At 45.7% G+C, this 19,849-nt stretch overlaps 2 protein-coding genes across 4 annotated transcripts in view; one reads left to right on the top strand and one right to left on the bottom strand.

Moving 5' to 3' along the window:
* IGF2BP2 (insulin like growth factor 2 mRNA binding protein 2) overlaps positions 1 to 5,621 on the bottom strand; it is a gene marked incomplete at both ends in the record, with an annotated part of 89,488 nt that extends 83,867 nt beyond the window's left edge. For all 3 annotated transcript variants that reach the window (XM_080919564.1, XM_080919565.1, XM_080919566.1), the window contains 2 exons: positions 3,901 to 3,961; positions 5,444 to 5,621. In XM_080919564.1, coding sequence (XP_080775690.1) covers positions 3,901 to 3,961; positions 5,444 to 5,621 — 239 coding nt within the window. The remainder of the gene's footprint in view (positions 1 to 3,900; positions 3,962 to 5,443) is intronic.
* Positions 5,622 to 15,462: 9,841 nt separating this feature from the next.
* LOC308422913 (non-histone chromosomal protein HMG-17-like) lies at positions 15,463 to 17,266 on the top strand (the record flags this gene model as incomplete). Its single annotated transcript, XM_080919537.1, has 2 exons — positions 15,463 to 15,506; positions 16,906 to 17,266. 2 exons carry the CDS (start codon positions 15,463 to 15,465, stop codon positions 17,264 to 17,266), a joined length of 405 nt encoding a protein of 134 aa, XP_080775663.1.
* Positions 17,267 to 19,849: the final 2,583 nt, after the last annotated feature.

Raw genomic sequence — 19,849 nt, 5'->3', positions numbered from 1 at the left:
TACTTCAGACCATGGTATATAAAAGGCTTTCTCCAAATATTATTAATTTCCCCTCATCTAGGAAATGACAACCTCAGCTGAACAAAATGAGACACATAACTCTTAAAGGGCTTCTGAGAGCTCATTTTATTCTCTACAGTTGCAGACAGACATTATTATTAGAAAGCACAATGTAGCAAATAAAATACATATCCATTCTCTTTTAGAACTAAGGTTTAAGAATTTAAATACTTCTATAAACTGCTACCTTACACTTTAAATTTTGATACCATTTGGTGAATTTGAAAACTAAGCAAAATAAAATATATTTTTTGTAGACATCACATTTATTTTTAATGTCTAATAATATGTAAAAAGTTAAATGCTAGCCTCTTACAAAGATCTTAAGGCTACATTGTTATCTAAATACCAAGTTATTTTTTTCTCTACCATTTCTATTCTAATCCAAATAGTTATTTCTAGAGATCAGGAAAATGTGTGTTCTCTAGAAGATAAAAAAAGTTACCTTTTAAAAAATGTACTACTGCAATTTCAAAGCTAAATCTAAGTGCCTTTACAATTTGATATCATGTGACATTGTATTAATCTATCCAAATATGTAATTAAGTCCTGCCATTACTTTCTAATTCAACCAAGTCTTGAAATAGAAGGCTACTAAATAAGATTTAAAACTAATAAAGTCTTTTTTGTTCCTAGAAAATTAAAAATTAATGCAGAAAAAGCCTTTGTTACAGGGAGGTCTGGAAGTCGGGTGGGTTTTGGGGGGGTTGGTATTTAATTCAGCTATACACAATGTCGTACATACAAGCAAAATACAATTGGGATACTGTTTTCTTTAGCATTCCTATAGGAGCCCAAATTCATTTGCATTGGAGAGAAGACAATTACTGATTTTTAACTCATGAAAGACAGCTTCACAGCTTTCCCTGCGCCTCCTCCGAGGATCTAACTGTCCCAGTGGAACCCAACGACCATCATTCACTACTTCCGGGAAGAGGGCAGATACTGCCTGCTTATTTAAGTCCTGGTTCTCACAGAATCATTCAACGTTAGGAACAAAAGCACATTCAAGTTAGCATGTCTTAGATCAACACGGCTTATGCAATATGTGTGCCAGCATGCATACATGACTTCTGAAGTGAACTCTCAGCAGTACTCAAACAATTCTATCAAGAACGTTTCCATAGCTTTTAATAGCACTCTTAAAGTTATCAATTTTTTTCCTCTCAAAATCTTTGTGCCTACAGGTACTATACAAATACAGAAAAGGAAACTTGTACTCAGCAGACTGAAACCGAGCAGAATGCAAGCAAAACAGATGAACATGCCTTACTTATGATAATTTGCATTCCCAAAGGATGAAACATATATAGCAAAAAGAAAAAGAATTCTCCACTCCAGAATGTTTCTGACTGAGAAAACGGGGTCCACTCTGTCTGCGCTGTAGCCGCCAGTATAAAATGATGCTATGTGATTTAACTGAAGCTGCTGAGGTAAGCAAATACCGTGCCAATAATTCCTCAAAGACTTAAAAGGCATCTTACAAACTATCATTAGCTTTGTTTTAAAAAGTATTTGGGATCTAGATATTAAAATAGCTCCCTAAAAAAAAAAAAAATCAAAGAACCAAGCACAATATTAAAATATTAGCACTCAATTGTTGAATCTTTTTTTTTTCAAGCAGACAAACAAGAGAGAATGACATATTTATCTCCAGCTCTACAAAACTCAAAAAACCACATAGAACTGACCCTTCCAACTTGTCAATTTGCATCGAAAAGCACAACAAAAAGAACAAAAGCAATCACTGCATAACATAAAAGCTTGGCCTCAAATGTCACAGCACCCTAGTTTTTGTTTGCTTTTTAAGTCACAGGAATAGTTATACCCAGAAATATGGAGAATTTACTGATTCCTCATCCCAGAGGGCTGACCTCGGCTAACCAAATTTCGACCAGTTTAGCCTTCTCCCCCTTAGCTTGTACTGCAAGTAGGTAACTTTTGTGTTTTAAACTAATAGAGAGAGGGAGATGTAGAGCGGTGTGTGTTGGAGTCCAGCAGGTTACCCATGCATTTGGTATGTTAACTGTCTTCAGGTGTAGCCAATCACACAGCCTGCTCGCAGATTCCTCCAAGTTACTTCATAGCGTCAGCATGTTCAAAGAAATCCTTTAGTCCTAGGACTATGGAAGCCCTACACTGTTTATAAATTTATGTTACAACTTGTGACATGACTACTTTTGAACACATATAAGCCGAATTACATTACACTTCAGCCAAAAAGCCCAACAACCCCTACATTTAAAAACAAACCAGAGTGGTCTTTTTGTTGCTAAGTTTTAGGTGATCGAGATGACTTTAAATAGACCAGTTCTTCACTTATTTTGGAAACTGAGTGATATCCACTGCATCGTGGAATAATGGGACATCAAATAACCTCAATTAAAAATTAGTGACTTGTTCATTTCAATCTCCAAACAGATTCACAAGAGCAAGGCAAGTCAACACAAATGAAATATTTATAGATGTACCTCTGCCTTGAGGGTTCTCATTGGTTCTCATGTTAGCCATCAAATCTTCAACTGTTAGGAGACCAGTGGCTAAAACTTACAGTAGGAGTTTAACATCCCAGAAAACATCCCCTTAAACATCCCAACTTAAAATGATAACATTAAAGGAAAATTGAAGCATAGGACACTTTACAGAGAGCCACGATTTCCAACATAAGAATCCCTTCAGTATAATAGCCCAGACTATAAATCATGATTCTGGACTTTTCAAAACCAAAAGTATTAAGGAGTTTTCTAATGTGGCACACTCATTTTCCAAACAGATTCTGTTACATTACGATGTATGCAGAACTGTGCACACAGTGTTTTTAAAAACCCTCCAACACATCCACGTATTTATAAAATTAACTTGTTTTAAAATGTTCTCAATCCTGACAGAGCTTTCCCCCTCAGACTAAGAAGGTGGAAAAATCTGACTTAGCCTCCCCAGTTCAGATACTTAATGAAGAACGGTAAAGAAGAAACGTTCGATAATAGGATTTAAAAAAAAAAAAAAAAAAAACCTAAGTTAGGACACGTGGTGGGTGGGGGTAGAAAGAATAAAGGCTCCCAATTTAAAGTCCACAAAGAGCTTTAAACAAAGATGTTCTCCTTCGTTCTTTCATAGAGAATCACTGGGGAAGCCCAACCCCCACAAAGCGTGTTACTCCTTCATTAACAATAGCTAACTATTCACTTCACCGCGACATTGTTTATCCCCCCCCCCCCCCCAACCTTTCTCTAAAGCAACAGTAACAACGAAGCCCAGAGCTTCAGTTATTAAAGTCTGGCTCCTCCCCGAATCCAACACAAACATGCTACTTCTTTAGAATACGGTGCAAAAACCTGCTCATTTACTTTATATTATTTTATTATTATTTTATAATTCATCACTAAACTATGCAAAAAAATAACTAATCGCACGGTTTGGTTAAGCAATTCAGCTGACACAGTAAATATTTACTCTTAACATCTCTCAGGAAGTTTGCTATTGTGCTAGGGTTAGGGGTGGCAGTAGGAGCAAAAGGCAATTTATGATAAACAACTTAATCGGTCACAGCCAACTGAATCCACTTAGTGTTCTCCATTCCGACCCCTTAATTAGGCACCAACCAGTCTGCAAGCACAGAAAACACCTTATATAATGAAAGTAAAATAATACACAGAAACAATAACTTTCTAAGCTAGCATCTCCACTCACAAAACCAACACAAGCCCCTTTAAAAACCAGAGAGACATCTTTTTTTTTTTAAGCTGAGCGTGTTTTTATAGTTATACGTATGGAAGCCCAATCAATCACAGAAGGGGTAAAGAAAAAAAGAAAGAAAGAAACTAGGCAAAATATATTTACCTTAGCTTTTTAGAGACTGAGTAATCAACTTCCATGATTTTCCCATGCAATTCCACTTTACCTTTAAAACAGAAATTTAAAGCACTCAGAACCTCCCAGAGTCAAACCCGCGGGGGTCAAGGAGGGGCACGCACACTACTCCACGCTCGGGCTCCGCCTTCTGGAACCTTCAAGGGGTCCTCCACCCGGCCGCAGCTGGGCGAACTTAGCGCCAACTGTGATGAAAAGTGGGCGCCCCGGGTGGCCGGCGAGGAGGGACGGGCGCAAGCCCGGTTCGGACCCCAGGTATAGCTGTGGGTGGCATTACCGGAAAAACTCATTTAATAAAGAGCGGCGCCAATTTGAAAAGATGAGCTCATTTGAAACTCAAGCTGCAGGGCTGGCGCGCCTCGGTCTCTCCGGCCCCCAGGACCCCATCCCGCCACCCTGGGACCCGGAGGCTCCCGGGCGCTCACCCCCTGCCCTCCCTACCAGCGGTCTCGGGGACACGCGCTGGAGTCCCTGGCTCTGCGGCCGCCTGCTTTGGGGTGACCCCCAGGTCTCGCCAGCTCGCCCCACCGCACAGGTTACCCAAGGAAAGGGGGTTCCCTTGCGGGGTAGGGGGTCGCAGTCCCCCGGGAGCGTGGTCCGCCGCGTGCGTGTGCGGGATGCGAGCTGGGAGCGCGCGCGCGGGCGAGTGTGTCGCGCTCCGACTCCCGTCTGGGCTCCAGTGCGCTCGCCGGCCCCCCGGTCGCCTCTTTCCCGGTTCTCAGCCCGGGCCCCCACCGAGTTGAGACAGGGTACCTCGTAAAAAGGTGCTTCTGGCCGAGCAGGAGGCGGGGAGACGGGAGGCGGAAAGCCCCCAGCCCCGAGTTCTTCTCAATAAAATCGGACAAAAAATTCAGGAAAAAATAGGAGCGCTTCCGAGACCAGAGAGAGGGAACTGAGCTTCGGGAAAGGACCGAGGGAGATGTGCGGTCCGATAAGGGCCGGGTGGGAGAAACCCCAAGACTTCGAAGGGTTCAGTAGGTGAAGTCCAGGAGATGCCCAAAGTGGGGGGCCAGAAGACAAGAGGGGGTCTCAAAAGGAGAGTGCAGCTTGGGAGACGACAGAGGGCGAGAGGTCTTTGGCACGAGGCATGGGAAGAAGGAAGGTCTGGCTAGGAGGAGAGGAGATGCTGGATTTGGGGGGGGGGTCCCTGGCAAAGGGGGTACTAGAAGGGCCAAGAAAAAAAACGGGGGACTCTGAAAAGGTGGGGGCGGGGGAAGCTCCGGAGAGCAGTAGGGCACTTCAGGGGCGCTCCTAGAGAGCCAGCGAGCCTGGGGATCCTCGGAGGGGCACAGGGTCGCCCCGACTCTGAGGCCCGAGGGTCTGTTAGACCCCGCAGTGGGGGCAGGGCGGTCGGCCATTCCGGAGCCAGCCCGCCGCGAGAGTCGCGGGGCTGGTGCGTGAAAGTGAGCGTGAGGGCTCGGGAGTCGCGGCGGGTGCGGCCCATGGGGCTCGGCCTCCCCGCTGCCGCCGTCCCGAGCCAGCTAGACGCGGCGTGGGCAGCGCGAGTGCTCACCCGAGAGGGTCTCGATGGCGCGGATGGCCCAGTTCTGGTCGGGGTAGTCCACGAAGGCGTAGCCAGACTTGAGTAGGACCTGTCCCGCCAGGGGCAGCTTCCTGTCCCCGAAGAGCTGCCGGAGGTCGTCGGCGGTGACGGCGGGGCTCAGGTTCCCGATGTACAGCTTGTTCATCATCCGCGTCTTCCAGAGAGCCCGCGGCTCCCCCGGCCCGGCACCCGGCGCTCCCGCCGTCTCCGCTGCCCTCCTCTCTCCTCCTGCGCCCGCCCCCGCCCCCACCCTCAGCCTGGCTCCCCCCACCGCGGCCGGCCCGGCCCGCCCGGGGGCAGAGGCGGAGGCGGGGACTCGGCGCGGCTGCCTCCTCCGGGCAGAGTCCCGGGCGGGCGTGCGGACAAAGCGCTCGCTCTGCCTCCGGGTGCCGGGGCGGCGGCGGGCCGACGCTCCCCGCGCGCCTGAGAGTTGGAGCGGCGTGTGCACCGCCGAGAGTGCGCGCCCTGCCCGTCCCGCGCCGCGCGCTCCGAGGGCTCGGCGCTCCCAGGCTGCGCGCCCGGCGGGCGGAAGCGGCGGCGGCCGCCCGAGCGGGGCCGGGAGCGGAGGAGCGAGGCGACGCGCGGGAGGCGAGGGGCGCGGTCGTGGGTGGGGTGTGCGCAAGGTGGACGCGACGTGGGCGCAGGGCCAGTGAGGTGCACCTCGAGGAGAGCTCTGCACGCCACGGCTGACAACTTTCTCGGCGCGTCCCGAGCCATGCACGGATCCGGAGACTCGCTGTGAGCCAAGCTCTTGGAGAGGGGGGCGCATGTGGTCAAAGGACGAAGGAACACACGGGTCCCCTCCCCCAGACCGGGTATCCTAGAAAAGTTATCGCGCCGCCAAGCCTCAGTTTCCCCAACCAAGAAAGGAGAGCCAGACCCGAGTCCAGCGGAGGCCAGGTGGTGGCGGAGACACCAGACTGAGTGGCGGGTTTCAGTCCCAGGCTTGGTAGGCGTTCCCTGAGCCCTGGAAGGGACTAAAGAGGAGAGTTGTCCTTCCTCGAGGAGGACGGAAGAGGCAGGGTCCTAGACCCTCTCCCAGGAAGGAGCCAGACAGATTGCCAGGCAGCGGTCTAAGTCACATGGTCCCGTGGGAATCGTGGAAATGAAGGGCTACAGAAGAGAATGGAGGGATGTTGAGGTGAGGTGTGGCTAAGGACTTCTGAGCGTGATCCGGGGAGCGTTCTTGGTTTTTGGAGGGTTTCAGTGGTGGTATGTCTGGGTGGAGAAATCACTGTGGGGCATAGGGTTGACCGCTTGTGTGCTCTATACTCAGACCCAGCAGAATGCCACAAAGTGTACCCACATCCCTGAGCCTGACTTTTTTCCCTAAAGGAAATCAAACAACCACCCCTTATGAGAGCAGCATAAAAGGCTGACTGATAGTGTGTGACACACTGCACTTTGCCCCATTTCTTGGCCCAGGGAAACTTAAAAACTGGGGGGGGGGGGCCGCTGTTCTTAATTACCTGTCTTGATAAGGAAATGATGAATTCTTTCTCATCTAGATATTTACAGACATTTCGATTCTAGCTTTCGTCAAAAAAGTCACCCATTTTCCTCTCTGGATTTTACTGCTCCTCGAACTGGAAATGGGGCTTTGATGGTGTTCCCCAGACTTACAGATAAACCAGGAATAGATGCTTCCTAAGTGAAACGTGGGAGAAACTCGCAAATGGAAACACGTAGTTTGTGCACAGATCACCGCAGACTGGAATACTTACACAAGCACTCCTAATTAGGCTGGTCATCTTTGTAAGGATATGTTTGCCTATTCGCAGTGAATCCTAGTTACAGGCTACAAAAGACAAGGATTCGCCAAGGGTTGGTGGTCTCCCTCCCTGAAAGGTTAGTAAGCCTTTTGTGTTTTGCATTACATTTTCAAACATGTCAAGTGTTTGTGGCTGAACCATGGCTGCTCTGGAGAGCGGCATACATGTCACACAGATTCTTGGCATAGGTGGGTTCTGGGGGGTGGGGGAGGACTCTCTTACTCTGTGGATTCTGGGGGACGGGAGGACTCTCTTACTCTGGGTTCTGGGGGGTGGGGGAGGACTCTCTTACTCTGTGGATTCTGGGGACAGGGGAGGACTCTTACTCTGTGGATTCTGGGGACAGGGGAGGACTCTCTTACTCTGTGGATTCTGGGGACAGGGGAGGACTCTCTTACTCTGTAAGTGGGATTATTGTCAATGGGATTACTTTCAGACTCCTTTCTGGGAAACAGCTTTTGACTATCTTTGGTGTGTTCTGTCCTGTCTTGTAAACCATGCTTCATGAAGAAGTCCAGGATTAGTAATCACAAAGTACAGGTTTCTGCCTACCTCTTGTGTTTTTGACTGTTCTTGGCGCAGCAACAAAGTATCAGTCAAAAGAAGTTGAAGGAAAGAAGGGCTTATTTTGGCTCACAGTTTGAGGAGACAGTCTTTCCTGGCCATAGGGACAGAAACTGGCTGGCCTTCAAAGCTGAATGCTGGTGTTCATCTCGCTTGCTTTTTTCTTGTTTTTTTTTTTTTTTTTTTTTTTTTTTTTTTTTTTTTTTTTTTTTTTTTTTCTCTCTAGAACCCCTGCCATGAAACTCTGCTGCCTATATCCATAGTGCCCCCAGCCTAGACCTGAGTCATCCATAGTGATTCAAAATCTCATCAAATTGACAAAATTAAGCATCGTAATATTCCACCCCAGACCCCTAAAGTTTTGCTTTCTTCTCGTAATGAACATAGTCCAGTTCTAAAAGCCCCTGGAGTCTTAAATATTCCTGACACTGTTTGAAAGTCCCAGGTCTCTAAAGACTTAAGGTTTTCACTTAGTTAAGAACCAGCATACAGTTAATAAACAAATTGCCCATTTCCAGTTACAGTGGCACTTATAAAGACTCCCATTCCAGAGGGAGGAAAATCATAGCAAGGGGGGAAATCTGACTAAAACAGAAACAACATGCAGCAGGGCAAACAAGGTCCTGCAGTTCCTGGCCGTCTGGGACTCCTGAGGACCCCTCTGGGCTCCAGAGGGCTTGGGTAGCCCTGCTCTACCAGCTCTGCCACCCTGCAGCAAGCATAGCCTCTCTTTGGGGCTGGCATCATTTGACACATGCAGTTTCCCTCCTAGGTTTCCCTGTTTTCATTGTCTTCAGCATTCTGCAGTCTCCAGTGCAGGTCAGGCTTCATCTTGTCAGAGCTCACGGGGATTCTTTGCAGGGGCATCAACCCTGCCACACATAGCCCAGCCTTGGTGACTCTCTGGAACTGTGATGCTATATCCTGTGACCCCTCCTCTATCTGTCTGTCATGCTTACAACTAGTATCATGTGGATGCTGATACCAGGTTCTACTCCCAGCTCAAGATGGAGACTGCCCCACTTTCCTCTTGGACCATGGTTCTGTTGGCCTTGGTGTTCTGATCCCAGAGAAACACATTTTTCCTAAATATTTCTTGTTTGTTTGTTTGGAGGGGTTGTTGTTTGTTTTGGGCTATTTCTTTGTTTTCTGAGTAAAGAATCCCTTCAGTAGTATTATCTTCTGTCAGATAAATTTGTATTTGGAAATCTTAATAAATGGGATCTTCCCCTCAGAGTATCTCTCCTGTTGTCCCAGTGCAGAGACCCGTTTCACGATGGTACTGTCTCCTTTAATAGTTACAGAGGCTTTCGAGCCTGCCTTGTCTGAAACTGTAACTTGTTGACATTCTTTTCCTACTCAAACTTTACGTTTTTCCACTTTTTGCTTTCTCTAACTATGATGTTGCAGTAACTCTTCCGACTACCTGGATCACAGGGATGGGTGCGGGGGTGGGGGGCTGGTGCTGGAACTAGTGTGGGAACAAGCCTGGAGGCCAGTGTGGAGTGGTAGGGCAGGGAAACAGCACTGCCACGATTTAATCTTTCCTGAGACACTGTAGGCCTGACTAAGAGCAGTGACCCACAGCTGCACTGCAGTCTGAGTGGCGGCCTGGCTTGAAATTCCCTCCACCAAGCACATTAGTCCCATTATTTTTGAATTCAGCCTCAGTCAGGTTCTTGGGACACAATCAAGGGGCAGCCCCAGCCGAGTTCTCGATAGGGTTCTTGTTCTCCTCAGGAACCTCACGAGCTGAGTTTCCACTGCCCATATTTGACATACTAGTTTTCCAAATTTCCACCAGCCTGGCCTATTGAATTCTGCCTACAGCTTTCTAGGGCTTTTCTAGTTTCAAACGTCCAGTCTTCCTAGAAGCCAGTTCCAAGTTCTTACCACATAGGCAGGATTATCACACCCGTGAGCCCACCTCTGAGCACCAGTTTTCGATACTCATCTCCGTTTTCTCACGTTTTGAGAGTACCAGCCATCCTGGCAGGGAAGGCATGGTGGCCGGGGTGTGAAGAAGCTGCTTGCGTTGGGTGTATAGTCAGGAAGCAGAGAGAATAAAGGCTGATGTTCAGCTCAATTCCTCTCCCTGCAACTTAGTGGCCCAGCCCGTGGACAGTACTGCCACCCACATTTAGAATGGCTCTTCCCACCTAAAGCCAGTCCCTCAGAGTCAGGCCCATGGATTTGGTTGCCCGATGATCCCAAATCCCATCACCTTGACATCAAGATCAACAGTCGGGCTAGAGAGATGGCTCTGACTGCTCTTCCAGAGGTCCTGAGTTCAATTCCCAGCAACCACATGGTGGCCCACAACCATCTGTAATGAGATCTGATGCCCTCTTCTGGTGTGTCTGAAGACAGCTACAGTGTACTTATATATAATAAATAAATAAACCTTTAAAAAAAATCAACATGCAGTAGCCACAGTTCTTAGAGGCAATAGATTTCCTGTGATAGGAAAGGAGCCAGGAAACCTTTGGGGATGGCAGGGGCAACCTCCAAGGGAAAACCAGAAATCTATAGAGGTTCTTGCTCCTACCTAAAAAAGTCACTCCTGGTTGTTTCTCTAGAGTTTCCCAACATCCGCCTCCCCTAGAGAGATGAAATGGTTGTCAGATAGAGCTCCTGGGTGATCTTGTAAACCTAGTGAAGCAAGATGAGACTTTAGGATCAGAAGTCTGGGGACATTCTGCAAGTATTCACGTCTCTTTCTAAAACTTACGTGTGGTGGTTTGAATATGTTTGGCCCATAGCAAATGGTACTTTTAGGAGGGGTGGCCTTGTTAGAAGAAGTGTGTCACTGTGGGGATGGGCCTTGGAGGTCTCCTCCTATGCTCAGGATCTACCCATTGCAGAAGAGAGCTTCTTCCTAGCTGTCCAAGGATGCCAGTCTCTCCTGGATGTCTGTGGGTCAATGTGCAGAACTCTCAGCTCCCTCTCCAGCACCAAGTCTGCCTGCATCCTGTAGTGCTTTCTGCCATGATGATAACAGACTAAACCTCTGAATCCGTAAACCAGCCCCAGTTAAATGTTTGGTTTTATAAGAGTTGCTTTGGTTGTGGTGTCTGTTCACAGCAATGGAAACCCTAACTAAGACACTATGTTGGCATTTTCTCCAAGAGTTTCAGAAGCAGTAGAGAAGTCTATAGCTTCCTGTTGATTCTCTGTACCACAGTAGCAAAGAGGTGGCCAGGACAGCATTTCCTAATCCCACTTTGTAGGTGGGATTACTGAAACCCTGGGAGGCAGCAAGCAGTTCATAGACACACACAGGCTTAAGACACTTGTGGTAAACATAGTTGAGTCTGACAGTCCACAGAGGACCAAGTCTTCATCCTGGATTTTCAGTATGGAAATATATCTGCCTCTGGCCAGAGATACTTTTTGATGGGATCGTGTTAGCATTAACTTTTTGAGCCACATAGCCACAGGGGGCATGATTATCCTAATCAAGGTTAATATGGTCAATGTTTTTGGATAATGTGAGAATCTGGAAGAAAATGAAACCGTGCTGGAAGATGGGGCCAAAGCCAGCATGGTGTAACTGAGATGTCCCAGCATCTGTGTACACGGTAGTGTTTAATAGTGTCCCTTAGATGTCTTCTGTCAAGTCAGTACAGGGGAAAGTGTCTTCACCTGGCTTCATTCAGATTCCTCATTTGGGAAATATCTCAGCCACTTCCTCACAATGAACCCCACCTCCCCGACACTTTCCAATGCCTGGGCCTTCTCAGAACTCTGCCCCTTTGCACATACTGTTCCATTTCCCTGGAAGAACCTGCCCTCGAATGTTGCTTTCTCAGAATAACCTACCCTCGAACATGCTGTTCCCTGTCCTGGAATGCATTTTTTCCTCTGTAACCCCCTTTCTCCTCCCATCTTGGCACCAGGATACGTTCAGCACTTTTCACAGATAAGAAGATATCCTGGCTAGTAGTCATAGTTGCTTGCTGTTGTAAATATGCTAAAAAAAGAACTCCCTAAAGTACATATCTTCTGTGTTTCTGTGTATGGTTTTTGTACTAGGGATTGATCCCTGGATCCCTGGCAGATACTTTATATCTCAGAAGTATTATTATTATTATTATTATACAAGGGGCTAGGGAGATGATTCAGCAGGTAAAGGTGCTTACTGCCAAGGCTGAGGACCCCTGGAATGCAGATAGTGGAAGGAGAGAAACAAGTTGTCTTTTGACCTCCACCTGTATACCACAGCATGGCATATGCATACACATACACACATAGAAACCCGTGAATACTAAAACTTCATAAGTTATATGAGGTCTTCCCTCCATATAGTAACTCTCTAGATGAACGAAATTCTTGCTTTCTACCCCTTCGATCTTCAAGCCAGTATGACCTCGTATTCAAGCCAGTAATATTGTTGAATAAAAACTGGTCACCTGAAACCTTAAGTTGGATGAAGGCATCTACATATGATGGGGCATTTCCTTTCTCCCCTTGTTGAACACATTAGTGTGCTTGTGGTATCACCGTGCAAAGAAATAAGGATACATAAGAAATAAGCATTTTTCAGACCTGACAGGCTTATGTTCAGTGGAGGAGGCAGATTTGCACACAGATGTACTATGGCATTTCAGATGTGACAGTTTATTGGCAAACAGATGCCACTCGGCCTGGGCTCACCAGGGGTCATCACGGAAGAACTGATTACTGGAAATGGGGTTTGAAAGATAAGTAGGTGTTTTAGGGTTTCTATTGCTGTGATGAAAAATTGCTCGTATTACTGCGAGCAAAAGCAAGTTGGGGAAGAAAGGGTTTATTCTGCTTATCTTCCATATCACACACAGTTCATTATCAAAGGAAGTCAGAGCAGGACCCTGAAAGCAAGAGCTGACGGAGAGGCCATGGAGGGATGCTGCTCACTGGCTTGCTCCCCATGGTATGCTCAGCCTGCTTTCTTATAGAACCCAGGAACACAAGTTCAGGGATGGCCCCACCCACAATGGACTAGGCCCTCCTCCAACAATCACTAATGAAGAAAGTTTTCTACTGCCTGATCTTATGATAGTATTTTCTCAGTTTCTCAAAGGAGGTTCGCTCCATAACACTAGCTTACGTCAAGTTGACATAAAAGTAGGCAGCACAGTAGGGGCTTACTGGACTAGGAAAAGGCGTGAAAGGAATTAGAAGTCCATGGTGGTCTGAAAGAAAATGGACCCCATAGGCTTATAGGGCGTGGTACTATTAGGAGGCGTGGTCTTGTTGGAATAAGTATGGCTTTGTTGGAGGAAGAGCGTCACAAAAGGATGTGTTTTGAGTTCTCTTTCTCAAGCCAGGCCCAGTGTGGCATTTTCTCTTCCTGCTGCAGACAGAACTCTGAGCTCCTTCTCCAGCACCATGTCTACCTGCACACTGCCATGCTTCCTGTCATGACTACAATGGACCAAGTCTCTTCACAGCAATAAATATAATGCTCTAGACAAGAGTCTAGCATGTAACGGGTTAGAGAGATGGCTCTGTGGTTCGGAGCACTGGCTGCTCTTCGCAGCAGCCACATGGATGCTCACAACTGTCTACAATTCCCGTTCCAGGTGACCTGGTGCCCTCTTCGGGATTCTAAGGCACTGTGTACACATGCTGCATAGACATGCATGCCACCAAAACACCCGCAGGCAGACAGGCAGGCAGGCAGACAGACAGACAGACAAATTTAAAAATCATCTCTACCCCTGTCTTAGGGGTTCCATTGCTGTGAAAAAACACCATGACCATGGCAACTCTTTTAAAGACAGCATTGAACTGGGGCTGGCTTATAGGTTCAGAGGTTCAGTCCATTATCATCATGGCGGTGTGCAGCAGACATGGTGCTGGAGAAGGAGCTACCCCAGACCCAATCAAGAGGGCCCCTGGGGCTGCTCTTCCCTGGCTCTGACATGATTGGTGTGCTCTCTCTTCTGCATCTCTCAGGCCTGGACCTTACTGTTTTCCTGGCATGGCGATCCGATCCTCCATCCCTCTCAGTCCCCTTTGCCCACGAATCCTAAAGTCCAGCCTTTGTCTCCCTGCCCAGCTATTGGCTACAGGCAACTTTATTTACCAATCAGAACCAACTGGGGGCAGGGACCCTCAGCGTCTTACAAATAGAATCACATGGAATTTGGGGAACTAAAATAACAATGCAAGCAGCAGACCAAATCTCCAACATCTTGATCCAAAGGAAACCAGGAGAGACTGTCTTCCAGGCAATTAGGAGGAAGGTCTCAAAAGCCATAGCCACAGTGGCACACTTCTACAACAAGGACATACTTCCTAATAGTGCCACTCCTTGGGCCAAGCATTTAAACGTGAGTCTGTGGGGGCCAAACTTACTCAAACCACTCCAACCCTTAAAGTCAAACACACATGTAGATTGAGAAATTAAGAACAATAAAAAGAGAAGAGAGATAATGAAAAGCCAAAGTTCTCAAAGCCAGAGACAAGTTCTCCAGACCAAAGCTAAAGCCATATCTTACATTAGTAGAAATCTTTGTAATTGATGCTAACTTGAAGTTATAATCTTTATATTGGTATAGAATTTATTTAATACAAATTTAAGGTTTTTATTGGTATAATGTCTTATTAATTTATTTTTTAAGATTTATTTATTATATATAAGTACACTGTGGCTGTCTTCAGACACATCAGAAGAGGGCATCAGATCTCATTCCAGATGGTTGTGAACCATGATATAGTTGCTGGGAATTGAACTGGTCCTCTGGAAGAGCAGTCAGTGCTCTTAACCACTGAGTCATCTCTTCAGACCTTTCTTAATGATTTAAAATTGAGATTAATATTGTTAGTTTCATATAGGCATTGTGCCTATACAATACATCTAAGAAAACAAGGTTTGGACCCAGTCCTTCTATTGTTGGCATTGCAACTTCTGAGTTGATTAAACATAGGAATTAAGGGTCAAATAACAAATTAATGGCTCCTAGTTCACCATTTGGGCATTTTGAAAATATTCTCATCAGAAACAGCTGTTAACAGACAACAGTCCAGATTACCTTATATAGATAGATAATTTTCAAAAACATCAGAAATCTATAAATTATGACATTTATTGTTATTTTTCTTTTGTTGAGACATATCTGCTCTTAACAGTTCTCCTTTGGTGGACTTAATGAAGATAGGGATCATCTCTGCCTCCAGGTGAGGTTATATCTTGTGGCCAGGCAGCCACTGGGCAAAAAATGCCTGTTTCGTCTACGAACAAATACTGTCCAGAAAGAGACACATTACAGAATAGTCAACTGATAATCCTTGTCAAGTCGGAATTATCAGCCCTTCAAGATTTCTGCATTTCAAAGGTCTGTTACTTGATCCTGAGCCAGAAGGCCGAAGATTTGCTCTCACATGTTGCTAACAGGGGACTGCTGGTAGAGTTTTGTCTCTACAGCCTGTCTCAGTTCTGGAAGCCATGTTAGGCTTCCTATGTTTATAAATATTTGGTCAGTCTCAGATTTCTGATGGCATTGAAGACTAATATAGTATAGCCTACCCAAGCTAATTAACTTTGAGAAAACATAGTCATTTAGATGATTTTCAAATGGTAATAGTTGTGCACAGCTGACATTTGAGAGAAAAGTTTTGTTTTTTTTTAAAGTAAACAGAGAGGGAGATGTGTAGGATGATGTCACTATGCAGCTAGGCAGGTCCAACCTATCACTGGATGAGAAGGAAGGGTAAGCAGTGAAAAGTCTAGGAAGGAGGGAGGAGGAAAGGAAGTGAGGAGAAACCGGAGAGCCAGAGGAAGAGGTAGAAAAGGAAGGAGCTGGAAGCCAACATGGCAGCAGATGTAAATATTCTCTGCACATACATACAGGTTGTTATGAGTGTTTTGGTGTGTTCTTTAAGGTGACGACTTAATTAGATAAAAAGAAAGTGCCGTGGCAGTATGCACAAAGCCCGCTGCTGCGTTGGGATGTGTGTATGTCAGGCGTGGTAACAACCTGCCAACGGAAAGTGAGTGAAAACAGCACACTGGGACAGTCGTGGACCGCCTGGGTCAGAAGCAGCTGGGGTGACTGTGGAGAGAATTTTGGCACCTTGTTGGTGGCAGAGTAATATTAATTTTTCAGGACACCTTAAAGCTGATTATAGGCAGGAACTGGCTTCTGTGCTACACCCTGTAAGGGACAGTATCAAGCACATTGGCATCTGTAGCTCGATCAGGGCTCTCAAGAATGGGGCTATAAGGAAGTACATCTGAAGTTGGGGCAGGGCTTTTAAGAATGTGGCATAGGGAAATATATTCATATTTGAAGCTCCAGGCAGTGTCCTTAGAAATGCAGCTCAGGGAAGGGTGGATTTCAGAATGTAGGCACAGCAGTATCCATTTTTGTCTCTGACCTTTTCACCTGACCTAGAGATATTTACAGGATCTTTGGTCCCTGTCTCAGAACCGGTTACCTTTTTGCATGTAATTAAAGTGATTTTAAAAGATGGATTAAACCAAGCTTCGCTTTGGCCATGAGGCTCAGGCCTCAAGTCCGGCCAAAGTCAACTTTAACTAACTTGTCTCTTTTCTTTCAATCCTCACTCCGGCTCTGGGGGAACCTGTTGTTTGCCCGAGCTGGTCTTGGTCAGGTGACAGAGCAGACAGCCTGGGTCAAAGCCAGAGTCTGCTCGAAGCTCACAGCGTGAACTGTGCAGGAACCGGGGTGGGGTTCTTATTTTTATTTTATTTACTGCAACAGACCAGTTTTTAAATTCCGAGGCATTGGAGATTCAGAGCATCAGAAATGTTCCTCTCCCACTGTCCTGGGTGACTGGTGACACTTGGACCCAGCAGAGCTGTCCACCAGCCCTCATCAGACCCTATACCTGATAACCTCAGTGTTATTACAGACAGCCTCACCATTCCTGCTCAGCCTGTGGATGCACCGCCTCCCCTCACTCACTGCACATCATTGTTTATGATCTAGAAGACAGGAAGCAAGCAAGAGTCACACAGTTCCAAATCTGAAGTGACACTGGCCCTGGTGAGAGTGAGAGAGAATAGAAAACGTGTGTGTGTGTGTGTGTGTGTGTCAGAATTTCAGTTTTATGTCTTTGTTTGAATAAACTGGTGCCATGGAACAGTGTGAAGAAGCAGCGAGGACAGACCAAGTCGGTGCACCGGCGCACAGCTGTATACTCGTGTTCAGCGCTGATGTCCCCAGCCGCAGCCACGCCCAAAAGAAAGGCTAAAGGGGATGCTAAAGGAGACAAAGCCAAGGTGAAGGACGAGCCACAGAGAAGATCTGCAAGGTTGTCTGCTAAACCTGCTCCTCCAAAGCCTGAGCCCAAACCTAAAAAGGCCCCAGCAAAGAAGGGAGAGAAGGTACCCAAGGGGAAGAAGGGGAAAGCCGATGCCGGGAAGGATACGAATAATCCTGCAGAAAATGGAGATGCCAGAACAGACCAGGCACAGAAAGCTGAAGGTGCTGGAGATGCCAAGTGACGTGTGTGCATTTTTGATAACTGTGTACTTCTGGTGACTGTACAGTTTGAAAAAACTATTTTTTATCAAGTTTTATAAAAATGCAGAATTTTGTTTTACTTTTTTTTAAACTATATTGTTAGCACACAGAACACTTCATTGTGGGGTGGGGGGGTGGATCATGTGTCACTAACATTTTAAAATATCACCCAAGCTGCATTGAGGACAGAAAACCTCTTTCCTTGATAATTTTGAAAGGCTCCTGATCCTGCATAGGTGGATACCAAGGCACAAAATGCCTTGTGGTCTGGGAAAACTCTAAATTCATTTTTATAACCTATCTCCTGTGTACCATGAATGTAGACATAATTCCCTTAAAACCAGAGACCTGTTGGAACCTGACCCCCAAGATTGGTTTTCTAGTCTATTGGACCATGTGGACTTCGCAATGACTTCATCGAGTGTTCTCAGAAGAGCAATGGCTCCTTTTATAAAAGATTGTGGATCTTCAGATTGATAATTCTGCCATGTTCATTTCCTGAAAGTCAGGGTCGGCTTGTGAAAAGTTGTTAAGCAACATCCTTAATGTGAAATGTCAACCCTCACTCTAAGCTACTTTCCCCTTTTTGAAGCATTGAATGAAGATTTCATTGGGTTCTACAGTGGCTTTCTGATTTTGGTAGTCTATACAAGAAGGGAATTTGGAAGTTCTTGTATATTGTTGAATGTCTGCTCATGCCCTGCCTGAATACCATGATTGTTTATGAAAAGTATCTTTAATAAAGCTGGTTACAGTTAAAAAAAAGAAAAACCTGGTGCCATTTCCTGGGCAGACAGTTCTGCTGCCTTCAGGCTTCTTCTGAGAGCCGGAAGCTGACAGCAGTAATTAGTTTTCACTATGCTTAAGTAACATTATTAGTATTATTTTTAAAAAACAATAATAAAGCTTGGTGGTAAATATATGGATATTTTTTAATTTTTGCCCTGGGCTGGAGAGATGGCTCAGTGGTTAAGAGCACTGATGCTCTTCCGGAGGTCCTGAGTTCAATTCTCAGCAACCACATGGTGGCTCACAACCATCTGTAATGGGATCTGATGCCCTCTACTGGTGTGTCTGAAGACAGCAACAGTGTACTCATATATGTAAAATAAATAAATCTTTAAAAATCTTGCTCTAACAAATTTTTATTACAGGGCAAAGAATGTTTTCCAAGTTTGACTTTACATCATAATTGTCAGGATAACTTTTACAACTGCAGATTTCTGAGCTGGCAAAATGGCTGGACAGGTAAAGGTACTGGTAGACAGCCCTGATGATCTGCACTACATCCTCAGAACCTACATGGTATAAGGAAAGAACCAACGTCTACAAGGTGTCCTCTGGCCTCCACACGTGCTTTGTGGCATGCACTGGTGCACTCCCACAATCAAAGCTATTTTAAAGAATACGAATTTTCAAGATCTATCACTGGGATTCTTTGTTGTTGTTGGAAGTAGATTTTTAAGATTCCTTCTCCTAAATCTTTCCAGATCCTCCACATCTCCACACACTCAAATCCACACCCTTTCTTTCCATCTCTCATTAGAATGCTAACAGACATCTAAAGATGCTGTGGTAATAAGAAAATGAAAGCAAAACAGAATAGAACAAAACAAACAGAAAAAGGGAGCCAATGAATAATCACAAGAAATACAGAATCTGAGACACACATGCATTAGCACACACAGAAAACCACAAAAAGCAAACTCAGAAACCATAATACATAGGCAAAAGATCTGTAAAGTTTAAAAGAAAAAAATACTGTGAGCCTCCAGAAATACCGTTAAGTTTATTTCGTGTTGCCCATCTACCTGGGGCCGGCCCCTAACGGTGGTCTGTATACCCAGTGAGACGGCTGGAAAAGACTACTTTTTTTTTTTTTTTTTTAGTATTTATGTGCTCTTATGTCTACTCCTCTCAGCACTGTGCAGACCCTGTGGCAGTTACCACAGTCTCTGTGAGTTCATATGTGCATTAGTTCTACTGTGTTTAGAAAACATTGTTTTCCTTGGTCTCTTCCATCTCCTCTGCCTCTTAGAATATTTTTGCCTCTTCCACAGAGTTCACTGAGCCCTGAGGAGAAGGATTTAATGGCGACACCCCATTTATGTTTGAGCATTTCAAGGTCTCTCAATCTCTGGACATTGTCCAGAGAGAGTCTCTGCATTTGTTCCCATCTACTATGGAAAGAAGCTTCTCGGATGGTGGCTTAGCTAAGCACTCATCTGTGATCAGAGGACTAGGTTATTAGGAGTCATTTTATTGCTCTATTTCTTTAGCAGAACAAGAACATTTGGTTTTCTCCTGTGTCCTTGGTCCATCTCCTCTCGGGTTCTTGGCCACCGAGGTAATATCGGGCATAGGTTCCATCTCATGGAGTTGTGCCTTAATTCCAACTAGATATTGGTTGGTTACTCCCACAACTTTTGAGCCTCTATTGTGCCAGGGTATCCTGCAGGCACGTCACCATTGTAGAGCTCAGGGTTTATAGCTGGGTTGCTGTTTACTTTTCTCATTTGGGAGTATGCAGAGTGTGAACACTAGTCAGTGGGGCTGAAGGCTCT

Source organism: Micromys minutus (assembly GCF_963924665.1).
Source record: "Micromys minutus genome assembly, chromosome: 7".
Lineage (NCBI taxonomy): Eukaryota > Metazoa > Chordata > Mammalia > Rodentia > Muridae > Micromys > Micromys minutus.
Note: the sequence above shows the minus strand (reverse complement) of the source record. Positions and strands in the feature narration are given on the sequence as shown.